Genomic DNA, 15,000 nt, shown 5'->3' on the forward strand with positions numbered 1-15,000 from the left:
AAACTCATTATTTGACCATGCTCTCATTAAAAAGAAAGACAAATATAATTAGAAAAATTCCTGCTTTTCCAAGAGCTTGTGCTCTCCCCCTCCACCAGGTTAAGAACTAATGGTATAAATTGTGTGGTTCTAGGTTTCAGGGAAAAAAAAATTGACTTTTCAGTATTGCAGTGAGAAAAAGATGTGTTATTTTTATAACTTACATGTGGTGTCTTGGAGATTGAAACTGTTCCTTCTTACCGTAAAAATATTGCTGATCCAGAGAATGTTAATTAATTCCAGATATGTTCATTAATTCAGTTTTTAATTTCATAGCTTAATTTGAAGGATGAAAACTGTAGAGATGGTAGTTAACAAAGACTTCAAGAATGAAGACACCAGTGATTGCTTTCATACAGTTACTCATTACTTTATTTTTGGAACATCCAGATCACTCAGAAATTTTTATGGAAGAATTAGAGAATTAAGACTCTATTAGCTGTTTTTACATCACAGCTTCTGTCAGATTTATTTGTGGCTGAAACACTAATGAATTGTATATATTCTGTCAATCAATAAGATTATAAAATTGGAAATGAAATAGTGCCATAGTCAGAGAGCGTGAAGGCTTCTTGTTGCGCAGAGAAGCAGCCATGGAGGTGCAGTTCATAGGTTTGGCTATTTGTTTTACCATCAAGATGAAGCCTGAGGGTAAATATTCCTTTGTTAACTCCACCTCTTCCACATTCTGCCACACTTAAACACTTACATCCCATATCCCCTTCCCCTCTGAGGTACTCTCATTCCTCCCTTACTCAAACACATCCAAACCCCAAAAACACAACAAGGCCTCCCCAGTTCCCAGTCACTGCTCACTCTCTCTCTCTCTCTCTCTCTCTCTCTCTCTCTCTCTCTCTCTCTCTCTCTCTCTCCTTCTAATACCAACACACAATACATGGTGTGCTGTGTTGGGATCTCTGATTGTGTGTGATGCCATGGTGCAAGCATCTGTCTTGCTTCACAACTAGAAATGTTTTTCTTGGGGGATGTCCTGTTGGAGTCAGCCTTTTTAACCCTAGTTGTAGTGTCTAGCCAGTCCACTGAAGCCACTGTTCCCTGATATGTGATTTACATATGCTTTGTGGTCATGAGATTCAAAATTCACATTGCTCTTGTCTCCACTGTTGCTCTCAGTCCTTCCTCCCATATCACCAAATTGATGTGTATGCTGTTTTATATATATATATATATATATATATATATATATATATATATATATATATATATATATATATATATATATATATATATATGTTTTAATGTGTTGTGCAATGCAAGATACTTACTGTTTTCATTATTAATTCACCAGTTCCTGCTCTTTTTTCCTTTATGTGTCACATTGAGACTCCTTTCTATGAACTATCTATACAATACACTTTATAGTTTGTTCAGATTCTTTTTGCAGATCATTTATGTGCACTGTATTTATTTATTAATTATAAGGTGTTAATTTTTTCTGTGAAACAGTAAGAAATGAACTAGAGAGAGAAAAGACCTTGGAGGCAAATGAGGGCTTTGTTTTTTGGCCTGAAGTGAAACCTTTACACAGCAAAATAAAGACCATCAGTGATCATCAGTGATATCCCATTAGTGTATCAGCCAGTTGCATACCTTATCACCAGGCAACTTTTAATTTACTTGAGATAAGTTTTGTAGTCTCTTAAGAATGCTGTGACAAAAACTTAAATTCCATGCAGTTAATCCTACCATTACTAATTATTATAAGGATGGGTTTTATGTGAAACCCTGAGAAATTTATCATTCTTGGCAATCATGGTGTGGATAAGTTTGAAAGTTATGGAGCTTCTATCAGGAAGGCTGTATGTATGTGACTGTATGTGAATAACTCTAACATTACTGATCACTTTAAGGGCAGGAATTGTGTGAAAATCTAAGACACTGATAGCTGGAACTCATCTATAGAAGGAGGTAAAGATCTTGGTAATGGCTGGTTTAAATTCCTACATTAGCTAGCACAAGACATGAGTATGCATTGCCAGTTGAATGATTTGTCATGGCCAAATAGGGTATACTATTTTATTTTGTTGCAGTACTATGAACACAAGCCTCCTTTCTTGTCCTCTTCATAGATAGGAATAGGAACAAAATTGAGGAAAAATTACAGTAGATTAAAGTGAGTGGAGAGTGATCCATCAATAATCTGACCTGAACAAACTATAACTGTGTTCATTGTAAGGGAGTAAAAGTAACAGTGACATACTTTCAGACCACTGTACACTTTTTTTTTTATGTCTGGTGAAATTCTGTATGTATTAGTACTCCTGGATTTTTCCATTTATGGCCTCATAAGAATGCAATATTTCCATCCATTTTCCTGTTATGCCCTTTCTCTCCTCCATCATCACCACTCATGTTTATTTAAAGTTTTCTCTCTCTCTCTCTCTCTCTCTCTCTCTCTCTCTCTCTCTCTCTCTCTCTCTCTCTCTCTCTCTCTCTCTCTCTCTCTCTCTCTCTCTCTCTCTCTCTGTCACCTTGCATACCTGCCTTCCTCCTCCCTGTGGCTGCAGCAAGCGAGGCAGCAGAGGGAACAGGAGCCTTCATCAGCCACCTCTCCGGACACTCTACAGGAAGAGGTGAAATGAGAACCAACACACACACTCTCTCTCTCTCTCTCTCTCTCTCTCTCTCTCTCTCTCTCTCTCTCTCTCTCTCTCTCTCTCTCTCTCTCTCTCTCTCTCTCTCTCTCTCTCTCTCTCTCTCTCTCTCTGTCATGTAAAGTTCAACCTTTTACTCTTTCATTACTTCTCTTATACTTTCATATGCTGGTTTTAGAGTGCATTCCTAGATAGATAGACTTCTTTTTGGTCAAACATAATCCCCCAAGTAGATTTCTGAAGTAAGACATTGTTTCTATGGCCTCTTGTAGCTTACAGAATTAGTTCTTGTCTTGTCAAGGCATGGATGGCCAGCTCCTGTGGCTGGCCTCATTTGCAATGCAGCCAAGCTTTAGTTGAGACATGCTTAGAATAGAGTTAGAGTTGGATTTTTCAGCTATTAATTGTATCTCTGCATTTTATTCTGATTTCTGATGTGTTTTGATGCTTTGGTACTTAATCATGAGTCTTGCTAATGTCTACATAGAATATTCATCTTAAGATTTTCACTTCATTAATTTTTTTCTCCTGTTTTGGTTCTCTCATAGCTTAAATGAAGTAGTTTTCTTTGTCATACAGTCTTCATTAAACTATTTTCCTGCAGACATTCAGTAGGTTTTGTATCCCTGTAATGATCTTCTACATAACATTTTTGTAGATTTATATTCCCACTAATGCAAGACTTGATATTAGGCTCCTTCTGTATATACATAATTTGTGAGGCTAATAAAATATTAGTTCCCTTCTGTATATATTGAAACTGATAAAATGTTATGAATGTTTTCTTCCAGGAATCTTCAATTGTTTATCACCAGTCACAATCCATATGTTTGGTTAACTTTTCCAAATTATATTCCATTGTTACTGATGATAGAGAATTATTTAATTGACTATTTACAAAAACCTGATCTACATTTCTTTTTTCTGTCATCTTACAAGACTAAAGTGATGGTTCTTCATTTCAGTTTTCCAACTTGTTCCACTACTTTGGTTCTTACTTTTTGTTTTCTTCCTATTCAGTTCACAGTTTCCAGTTTTTTAGCTCATCTCAGAATTGAACACTGAATATTTGCTGCAGCTCTTAAATGCAAACAGTACTATTGTACACATTGAGTCCTTTATTGACAAGATCAAATAAAAAGATGGATTAAGATTATTTAGGTGATAGCACATGCAGGTAGTGATTGAAGATAATAGGAAACTGAATTGTGTGTGTATATCAGAGAGATTGAGAGAGAGAGAGAGAGAGAGAGAGAGAGAGAGAGAGAGAGAGAGAGAGAGAGAGAGAGAGTAATAATGAAATATGATTCATCGATTCACACAATGTTTACCATCTCATGGGACATTTCTTAATTAAATGAAAAACCAAGTTTAAATCAAATGATAGAGAAAACCTGTGAATAGTTCTGGGATAACATTTCAGACAAGAGCCAAGATTGCATTATAACTAACCCTCCTCTATCACCTCCCACTTGCCCCCGCTACATCCACCCTCCTCTCCTTGACACGCTCAGGCGTTCGAGCTTGAGCCGTGGCACGACGAGGCTGTGGACCCCTCGTCCGCCACCACCACCACCATCTCCCTTGATGAGGTGAAACTCTCTACTGGGAGACTTGGGGCCATTGGAGCCTTCTCCCCTTATATATGCTAGAAAGAGAGAGAGAGAGAGAGAGAGAGAGAGAGAGAGAGAGAGAGAGAGAGAGAGAGAGAGAGAGAGAGCATGGCAGTGCTGCCAGATGTTGCTTTTTTTTAATAGATAGTTCAAAGATACTTTCTTGTCTCTTTTAACAATTTGCTCTATATGATATAAATAGTCAACTTTTTCATAGTTTGGTCATTGAATGCAGACACCAGATGATTACAGGAACACGGCCTCAAGCAATCAATATTATAGAATACATATATATTTCATTAAAGTCACCATCAGAAAATTACCTACATATATGCAAGTAAAAAATATACTCACAGAATTTTCTTCCACATATAATTAAATTTCTAAGTTGGATGAATATGTGTAAATTGATGTATATACTCTTTGTGTGTATGGAAATAGTTCACCTAGGTCATCTGCTGGTCACCTAGCCAGCCATTCTCCTAATGAAAGAGCTCAAAGCTCACACTTACCAATTGTCAGTTAGAACTGAGATCACTCACACACCACACACCAGAACAGAAAGGCTACAACCCTTCATGTTACATCCCATACCTACTTGCTACTAGATGAACAGGAGCTACACATTGAGAGGCTCACTCATTTGCCTTGCCATGCCCATGACTCAAACCTAAGCCCTCTCAGTTGAGAGCCAAGTGTGCTAACCACTACACTACACAGTCTGGTTGTATGTACTATGTGTGTGTGTGTATGTATATTTACCTAGTTGTATTTACCTAGTTGTGTGTTACAAGGTTCAAGCGGAGCTCATAGTGACCTGTCTCCTTGCCTACATTTATCTAACTTTTCCTTAAAATTGTGCACACTTCTGCTGTTACAATCTCATCACTTACTCCATTAAAGATGTCCACTGTCCTATGTGAAGAACTGAAGTTCTTAATGTCCCTCAGACATTGACTTTTCATGATCTTCTCGGAATGTCCTTTTGTTCATCTATCCCCATTGTCTGTCAATGTTACCAGGTCTTGTCTATCCATCTTTTCCATACAGTTTACTAACTTACACATCACTATTAGGTCCCCTCTTTCCCATCTATCTTTCAAGGTTGGTAATTCCATTTCCTTCAGTCTTTCTTCATAGAGAAGATCCCATATTTCTGGTATCATCTTTGTAGCAGTCCTTTCGATTCTTTCTAGTTTCTTAATGTCTTTCTGCCTGTATGGTGATCATACCACTGCTGCATATTCCAGTCTAGGTCTCATAATAGTGGTTATTATCTTTTTCATTATACTACTCTTATCCATGTAATTGAACATCTCCCTGATGTTCGTTAGTGTCTTGTATGTTGAAGCAAATAGCCCATTTATGTGTCTTTCTGGAGTCAGAGTGTCTCGTATAATCACTCCCAGGTCTTTCTCTTCACTCCTTTCATTATTATCTCTTCTCCCATTTTATATTCCCACTTAGGTCTTTTACTACTTTTAACCATTTCCATTACATGGCATTTCCTGGTATTAATTCTAATTTCCACTTTTGGCTCCAGTTCCAAATCTTGTCAATATCTTTCTGCAATCCCATACAATTATGGATGTCCCTTATTACTCTCAAAAGCTTTGCATCATTTGCGTGTGTGCAAGTGTATTTACCTTTATAAATACACACACACACACGCAGCTGCGCCACCGCTGAGTGTGGGAGTCCTGAAGACAGCTCGTCTTCAACTGAGGACGAGGGAAAAGGAGCAATTACCTATAGTGTTTACAGGGCCCGGGTATCTCTATAGGGTGTAATTAGTGTCCTGTCAGTGTCCTGCTCTAAAAAAGTGCAGAAAATGGTCCATTTTCAAATGAAAATGGAAAATAGTCCCTAACCGGAGAGTGTCGGCAATGTTTTTGTTTTGGGTGAAACAGCTGGCAGTAACATGACGTCGACACCTTGAAGCAGGAGAAATTTTGAGGGATTTGTGACCATTCCAAGTGGATTAAACAAATTGGACATGGATTCAAGAATTCAAGCCTTAGAGAGTAAGTTTGTCAATATTAGATCTATAGAAGAGAAGTTAGATAGAGTTATAGCGGAGAATGATACCTTCAAAAAAGAAATCTACATGCTAACGAAAAGAGAACAAGGAATTACTGAAAGAGAAAGTGGAAATGGAAAAAGAAAATCAGCATCTAAGGAAACAATGTGACGAAATGAAGGCTAAACTACTTGAAATGGAAAAGAAAATATCCGAAAGTGACTTAGGGAAGGAGGAGTGCCTCAACCTAATTGATGCTAGAATGAAGGAAGTGAAACATGAAAACGAAGAAGTACAGAAGTCCTTCAAAGAGATAATGAAAAAGCAAGAAGAAGAAAATAAAGTGATTACACAGAGTGAAATGGTTAAGGCTTTGAAGGAAAATGAGTATGTAGTGAGAGATATTGCTGAAAAGAAAAAATGCTTGATCATAACAGGTTTAAGAGAGGAAACTAACAGGAATTGGCAAGATAGGAGGGATAAGGAAAATGACAGGATAAAGTTTTTACTGAATAAGATCTCCGAGGAGGACGAATGCCTATATGCTGAAATAGAGGAAAGTGTGAGACTAGGAGCTTATGAAGAAGGCAAGAATAGACCATTAAAATTGAAATTAAAGTCTCAGGTGGCAGCCGAGGCCTTACTGAGGAGGGCCTGGAAACTTAAAGACTACGAGGAAACCAAAACAATTTACATAAGAAGAAATATGACACAGGAGGAAAGAATGAAAATGAGAGAGCTTGTAACTGAAGTGAGAGAGAAGAATGAGGAAAGAACCGAGGAGGAAAAGACCAAGTTTTTTTGGAGGATGAGAAATGGGAGGCTGAAGAAGTGGTGGATAAAACAGACAGAATAGACAGTACACAGACTGAAACGTGGAAGAAAGATTAGGAATGGAATTCAAGTGACATATAGATGGATTTCTGTCTAAAAGGCTAGAATGTATGGATTACCTAAGAAACAGTGAACTGGACATAATGTGTGTGGTGGAAACAAAGTTAAGGCCCGAAATAAAGCTAGATTGGTTTGATGTAAAACACTACAAAGTATGGAGAAATGATAGAAAGAATAAAGGAGGTGGTGGTATAATGGTTTTACTAAAAAGATCTGATAGTGAAGGAGGTGAACTTTAGTAAGGGAAATGAGGAAGTGATAAGTATGCTTATAACAGATGGTAAGAGGGACATTAATATTATAACAGTATACATACCACCCAGAACCAGTGCTTGGAATTATGAACAGTATCAAGAGGTGATGAGAAATACTCTAGACAGAATAAAACAGGAACTCACCAGAAAGGATAGAGTGATGATAGTCGGTGACTTTAACTGTAAGGAAATAGTGTGGGAAGACTACGAAGTGGTGAATGGTGGTGAGTGGGCAGAGGAATTGTTAAATGTAGCAACAAATAACTTGATGACACAGTGGGTGAGATCACCAACAAGGTGCAGGGGACAGGATGTTGCAGCGAGGTTGGATTTGGTATTCACCAGGGCATCTCCTAAAGAGGAAATTGAACATGAATGTCCCTTGGGAAAAGCGACCATGATGTCCTAAGATTTGAGCTGGATACGGAATTAAGCATGGAAAAGAGTGTGGAGTACAAGGAGGAAAAATTAAATTATGTCAGGGCAAATTACAACCATATAAGAGAGTTCTTTAATGAAATTGACTGGTCTGTGGTGTACCAGGAAGTGGATATGCAATTGAAATATGATAAATTTATGGATTTATATAATTGTGCTGTGAAGAAGTTTGTGCCATATCACAGAATGAGGACTTTGAACAGAGTGGTGGAAAACTGTGATAGTGAAACTTAAGAAAAAATGTATTATCAACAGAAGTCTACAAAAATGGAAAATTAAATAAAAGGGAGGCAATAGAAAAAGTAAAAGTTGGGGAAAAAGTATATGAGGACGCTAGAGATATAGCTGAAATATTGAACAACAACTTTTGCAAAGTGTTTACAAAGGAGGAGCATTTTACAGGAGAAAGGCCTACGGAAATAAAGCAAATGCAGGACATCATGGTTACTAAAGAAGATATAAGGAAAATTATAAGTAACTTGGATATTAATAAATCAATGGGGCCTGATGGCATATCTGGGAGGTTGCTGAAAGAATGTAAAGATCAATTGTTGAACCCCATATTTGATATTGTGGAAACCTCCATACGAACAGGAATAGTCCCGAAAGAGTGGAAAAGAGCTGACATTGTGCCTATATATAAGAATGGAAGTAGAATGGAACCATTAAATTACAGACCAGTATCGTTGACTAGTATATTGTGCAAGGTATGTGAAGAAGTAATTAAAGCAAAGTGGAGTGAGTATCTAGAAAGTGAAAACATTCTGAGTGAAAGGCAGTTTGGTTTCAGAAAAGGAAGATCGTGCGTATCCAATTTATTATGTTTTTATTCAAGAGTGACTGACATACTACAACATAGAGGGGATGGGTGGATGCTATTTACCTGGACTTGAGAAAGGCCTTTGATAAAGTGCCACACAATAGACTGATGTGGAAACTAAAGAAGATTGGAGGAGTAAGTGATAAACTAGCAAAATGGATGGAAAATTACTTAGTGGGAAGAGAAATGAGAACAGTGGTGAAAGGAAAGAAGTCAGAGTGGAAAAAGGTAACCAGTGGAGTTCCACAAGGGTCAGTGCTTGGTCCCATCATGTTTTTGATTTATGTTAATGATATGCCAGTAGGAATTGACAGTTACATGAATATGTTTGCAGATGATACTAAAATTATGAGGAGAGTAAAGAATGTGGAAGATTATAACAAGTTACAGGAAGATTTTGATAAAGTATATGAGTGGAGTAAAGAGTGGCAGATGGAATTTAATATAAACAAGAGCCATGTTATGAAAATGGGAAGAAGTAGATACAGACCAAACAATGATTACAGACTGGGAGATGAGAAAATTGAAGAGACCAATGAGGAAAAAGACTTAGGAGTAACCGTGCAGAACACTCTGTCACCGGAGATACACATAAATAAGATATTTGGGAAAACATATAACATGCTCCAAAATATTGGCCTTGCATTCCACTACCTAGATGAAGGAATGATGAAAAAGATATTATGCACTCTAATAAGACCCCAGTTAGAATATGCAGCTTGCATCTGGTCACCACAAATGAAGAAAAATGTGAAGAAGGTGGAAAGGGTACAGAGACTGGCAACAAGGATGGTGCCAGGAAAGACTGAGGGAACTGGGGCTGACCACATTAAAAGAGAGAAGAACAAGGGGTGACATGATAACTATGTATAAATTGGTGAACAAGATTGACATATTGGACAGAGAATTGATAAAGGTGAGCACAAGTAATCATCTCCGAGGACATGGAAAAAAAACTAATAAAAGACATCTGTTTAAATGATGTGAGAAAGTACAGTTTCCCGCATCGTAGTATTGATAAGTGGAATAAATTGAGCAGTGATGTCGTTGACACAGTGTGTCAATCAGATGAAAGAAAGATATGACAGGAGTAGACAAGGAGACAGGACACAGTGAAAGATGACCAGTGGGAATCTATAAGATGGGAGATGGAGTAGAACTGATGAAAGTAAAAAAGAAAAAAGATCTAAGAGTGACAATGGAAGAAAACAATCAACCAGTATGCCATATAGATAAAATTTTCAGAGAGATAATTTGCTAAGGAATATTGGATTAGTGTTTCACTACATGGACAAAGAAATGATGAAGAAATTGATCAGTACTATAATAAGTCCCAGATTGGAATATGCAGGAGTTGTGTAGACTCCCGACAAAAAGAAACACATAAGGAAGTTGGAGAGACTACAAAAGATGGCTACAAGAATGGTTCCAAAATTTGAAGGGATGACATATGAGGAGAGACTAAAGGCTATGGATAAGCCAACTCTGGAACAGAGATGGGAGAGAGGGGATCTGATACAAGTTTATAAATTGATGAATGGAATGGATCAAGTGGATAATGAGAAACTGATCCTGAGAGAGGATTATGACATTCGAAGCACAAGATCGCATAGTAAAAAATTGAGGAAGGGAAGATGTTTGAGAGATGTTAAAAAATATAGTTTCCCACAAAGATGTGTTGAAACATGGAACAGTTTGAGTGAAGAAGTGGTGTCAGCAATGAGTGTGCATAGTTTTAAAGAAAAATTGGATAAGTGTAGATATTGAGACGGGTCAAACGAGCATAAAGCCCAGGCCCTGTAAAATTACAACTTGGTAAATACACATAGGTCACGAAATGAGAACAGTGATAAGAGACACCCCATTAAGATGGAGCACAGTAATTAGTGGCATACCACAGGGGTCAGTGCTGGCACCAATAATGTTTTAAATTTTTATTAACGATATACTGGAGAACTTGAGTAGCTACATAAATTTGTTTGCTGGTGATGCAAAACTCTTGAGAGTAATAAGGAACAATGAGGAGTGTATGGCATTGCAGAGATATTGATAAAATCTGGGAATGGAGCCAGAAGTAGAAATTACAATTTAATGACAAAAACTGTCAAGTGATTGAAATAGGTAAAAGTAACAGAAGGCTTACATGTGAGTATAAAATGGGAGATGAGGTTATAATGAAACAAAAAGGAGGAGAAAGACCTGGGAGTGATTATATAAGACACCCTGACCCCAGAAAGGCACATAAATTGATTATTTGCAGAAAGTGTGCACAAATTTAAAGAAAATTTGGATAAAATTAGATATGGAGACAGGTCACTATGAGCCCAGCTCAAATCCTGTAATATGCAGCTAGGTAAATACATTAAACTATTAAAATCAGCAAAAGAATAATTTATTCTTTAAATCAACAGTGATTTTTAAGAAATATGATCTTTCTATGAACTAGTACTATTTTCAGTAACAAAACACATGTATTTGGTTTGGTGAAGCCACATAACACCTGATAAATTTGCACAGCCACAGCCTCCATCTGGTGTCTGCACAATGATTCATAAAGGCAATGTTAAATATCTTGGAGCTTTCCCTTTACTTAGTATCCCCTTTGGGAGGCAGTGATATAAAACCCTACATGCCTAACTAAAGTATTGGCTGTCCCTGCTGCTTAAACCTAACTGAGCTTCCCAGTATTAATTCATTAAATTGTTAAGTCATCCATTTTCTCTCTGCCCATTTAAAAAGAACTGTAGCCTGGTGTGCCATACTTGCAAATATATTTCCTGTTCTAAGTAATTCTGGAGTATTTCCAAAAATACACATAATTTTCTTCTCACATATGCTTTTCTTGTACATTTGCTCTGATACATTGTGTACTGCCTGCTATATTTCCCCTGAATTATCTGATAACTTGCAGTATTTGAAAAATCTGGCTGCCAAGCTCAATTAGTTGGATTTCTGAAAAAAATATATTTCCTTTATAGTCAAGAATCATAAAGTAAGAGAGTTGAATTTGGTAGAGTTATTCATTGAAGTGACAATAAAAATATTTTTAGCTCAGCATATTTCTTCTATGGTTTGCTAGTCTGTTATCAAAGTTTTAGTCCCAAGTAGGTCAAATTTTGGGATGAAACCAATGCTATTCATTACTTTCATGATATTAAGAGAGTGGAGCATGCTGGAGAGAGTATAATGGCATTAGTATGTAATGCTTCCTTAAGGGACTGATGTACAAAGGAAAAGTAGCAGACTTAGGATTGAGTGCATGAGCAAATCAATGAAGAGAAGTAATTGTATTGATTTGCCTATGTGGAAAGAATGGGACTGATTGGGGAAGCATGATAAATACTCTATACTGGAATGTATTATCAGTAGGTAGATAAATAATATGAAATGAATTTCTGAGAAGGTATCAGGAAATTAGTAGATATGATTGATGAATGCATAAGATCAAGTAGCCTGTTGTTGCACTGTCTTGACGTAACAAACACTGACCCAGGAGTGTACTGAAAATTATGAACTTGTAAAGAGATGTTTTCCTTTCATTTCAAGATGGGGAAATGAAAGACAGTTTTTTTTCACAATACTAATGAAAACTAAGGATGTACAGTCCATGGTATTCCATTTCATATCTATGCACATCATCAGTGTTGTCATTATTGTAATTTTCATAGTCTTCTCCTTATTCTTCTTCCTCTTCCTCCTCCTCCTCACCATTCCTTTTCACCATCATTGTAATCATCTTCATTTCATTGATAAGTTACAAATGTAGATACATATATGCTTTCAACCTCTATCTCCCTAACAGTTTGCACCTACCCACCCATTTAACTTTTCACTTCCTCACTAACTCATGCATCTACTAAAGTGCTCATTGCATAAAAAAATTAATTTAGACTAGCAGTGGTGCTCTGTTTTTTCTAGGACCTAGTGTGCCCATTCTTGTGATACAGTATAGAAATTAAGAAAAGAACATAAGGGAAGCTGCAAGAAGCCAATAAGCCTACACTTCGCAGTGTAGAATGTATACACTTACGTATATTTATCTATTATCCCTATCCATAAATTTATCTAAGCTTTTAAGACTCCCTATGGACTTGGTACTAATAATGCAATTACTAAGTCTATTCCATTCTGGGGTCAACATTCTTAGTGGTGCAGTGTAAAGATATATTCATGTAGATTTAAGTGAAAGATGAAGAGATGCACATTGTAGAAAGTCATGTTGTGTAATGATGGAACAGGAAATGCTAATAATGAAGCACTACTTATGTCTTAGTAATCATCTTGGCTTGATTGGGAAAGAAGACTGACTACTATTTTATAGGTTTAATGGTATTCTCCATAAATTTACAGCTATTTGTAGCCTTTTCTAATTGCTTAAAAAACATGCTTATTTCATGTTAAAAAGGTTGCTATGGCATTTTTTTATGAGTAAATACATGATGCTTGATTAAAAATATACATTTATTGGAAATTTTAACAATTTAGATATACATAATAATAATAATGTGAAATGTTGAGAAACTGACTCATGTGATTTTTTAAGAGAAAGCTATATTAATAAATGTACAAAGAATGTGAATTAAAAATAACTGTGGAGACCTAGAAAGAAAAGAGATTTAAAGATTTGTGTTTATATCTGAAATTGATTCAATAGGATGAAAGACACTTATACAAGGAACAGTGAAGACTTACAAAACATCATTCAAGATTTGGTAGTATCTTGACAGGATAGGGGAAGTGTTTTGCATCTTGAGTGTGTCTTGAGAATTTCAGTCTATGGCTACACAAATAAAAGCTGGATTAAGATATATGCTTCATTATTTCAAGGTATTTTCACTTGGACTTAAAATTTTTTTTTTTCCACCATTAGAAGTTTATCTACTCACACATTCTTGCCCCTATTCTTAATTACTAACTGATAATAATCCACATAATGCTTAACTAAATGCACTACTCATTATCTAATCACTGATATTAATGGATTTCATTTACCTTTGTAACATTACCCACTCACATTTATTCCTGCTCTGCTTCTATCCATAATCACCAGCTAAGCATAATCCATACTATTACATATCTGCATACAGTGCTTGTTATTTAATTACTGTATTGTAATCAACAAATTTTCACCCTCACAAGCTTACCTACCAATACACATTCTTGCTCTTTTCTATAGTTACTAACTGAATATAGTTCATCCTAATACTTACCTAAATACTGCAACTGTTATTTCAATACTGGCATTAAGAAAAATGTTTCACCTAACCTACTTCATACATATATTCCTGCTCATGTCAGCTTAACTTATGGTACTTTTTAACACACCCTAACAAACACCAGTCCAGATTATGACACTGTCAATGTGCAGTTGATTGGGTAGTCCTTGATGATGCCTTGCCATGTGTGTGTGTGTAGTTGTTGTGAGTGTTACATAGGAAAACATAGTACCTGCCATACATACATATAGCATTAGCCAGCAAGGTGAAAAATTAATATATATTACACTAGATAAGTAGATGTATTGAGTAAATCAGATGCTTGGTAAAAGACTAGTATTTTTGAGCTCCTAGTTATGGTTAATTCTTGTCAGAGTTTAAAAGAATATTTATTTCAAGTTAGAGAAAAATTTTGATCTACATAATTAGAATTTCCTTTACTGACAATTAACTTAATCAGTTGAATGATAGATGCAATTGCTCAAAAATTTTGAAGTTGGAAGTGTCAAAGTAATTTAGCAGCATATAATATAATACAAAATTTAAACATTCATGAAAAAGATAAATTTGGTTTCAATAATTAACTTCTAATAGTTAGATTTTAGATAACTCACATTTTAGCATGTCAGATTAATTCTCATTGATACATGGTAATGATTATGAATAAATTAATCATGCATGTAACTGAAAAAAAGATAAAGTAAAGAATGTCACTGACAGAATTTCAAAGACCAGTCTTGATCAGAGGACTGAGGACAGGAATCTTGGCCATTGAAAATTTTAGTCTCCCATACTTATTTATTTTCTATCTTTTTTTTTTTTCACATTAGATTTACAACAGGCAAGTAAGAGGTTTTTTATTTAATTTTTCTCAAGTGTCTGTTATTGAATTTCTTTTAATTGATTTAATTTAATTTTAATTAAAAAAGAGAGAAGCAGTGTTTTTACTGTTTCTCTGTATGCCATTATATATTTGGAATAGGCAAGTAAATTTTTCTTTTTCAATTTTTATCAGATATTTTATTAATTTCCCATAAGGTAAAAGAGAAGGAATTTTTTTTACTTCTCTTCAGATCATATGTATTATAGGA

The 15,000-nt window shown here is 35.8% G+C and overlaps 1 protein-coding gene and 1 long non-coding RNA gene across 25 annotated transcripts in view; one reads left to right on the forward strand and one right to left on the reverse strand.

Moving 5' to 3' along the window:
• Positions 1–15,000, forward strand: part of LOC123518142 (protein nervous wreck-like) — a 164,839-nt gene that overhangs the window by 135,654 nt on the left and 14,185 nt on the right. For 14 of the 24 annotated variants that reach the window (XM_045278812.1, XM_045278811.1, XM_045278820.1 and 11 more), the window contains 2 exons: positions 2,568–2,633; positions 4,169–4,246. The exons of 4 other annotated variants lie outside the window; for them this stretch is intronic. In XM_045278812.1, the coding sequence (XP_045134747.1) occupies positions 2,568–2,633; positions 4,169–4,246 (144 nt within the window). The remainder of the gene's footprint in view (positions 1–2,567; positions 2,634–4,168; positions 4,247–15,000) is intronic. 6 more of the 24 variants (XM_045278818.1, XM_045278824.1, XM_045278823.1 and 3 more) reach the window with 2 other exon arrangements.
• Positions 1–15,000, reverse strand: part of LOC123518155 — a 23,532-nt gene that overhangs the window by 601 nt on the left and 7,931 nt on the right. Inside the window, exons 2-3 of the long non-coding RNA XR_006678686.1 lie at positions 2,541–2,621; positions 1–684 (exon numbers count right to left, since the gene is read on the reverse strand). The exon at positions 1–684 is cut by the window's left edge and continues 601 nt beyond it. This is a non-coding gene — a long non-coding RNA (uncharacterized LOC123518155). The remainder of the gene's footprint in view (positions 685–2,540; positions 2,622–15,000) is intronic.

The sequence above is a fragment of the Portunus trituberculatus genome, chromosome 43 (assembly GCF_017591435.1).
Source record: "Portunus trituberculatus isolate SZX2019 chromosome 43, ASM1759143v1, whole genome shotgun sequence".
NCBI classification, from domain to species: domain Eukaryota; kingdom Metazoa; phylum Arthropoda; class Malacostraca; order Decapoda; family Portunidae; genus Portunus; species Portunus trituberculatus.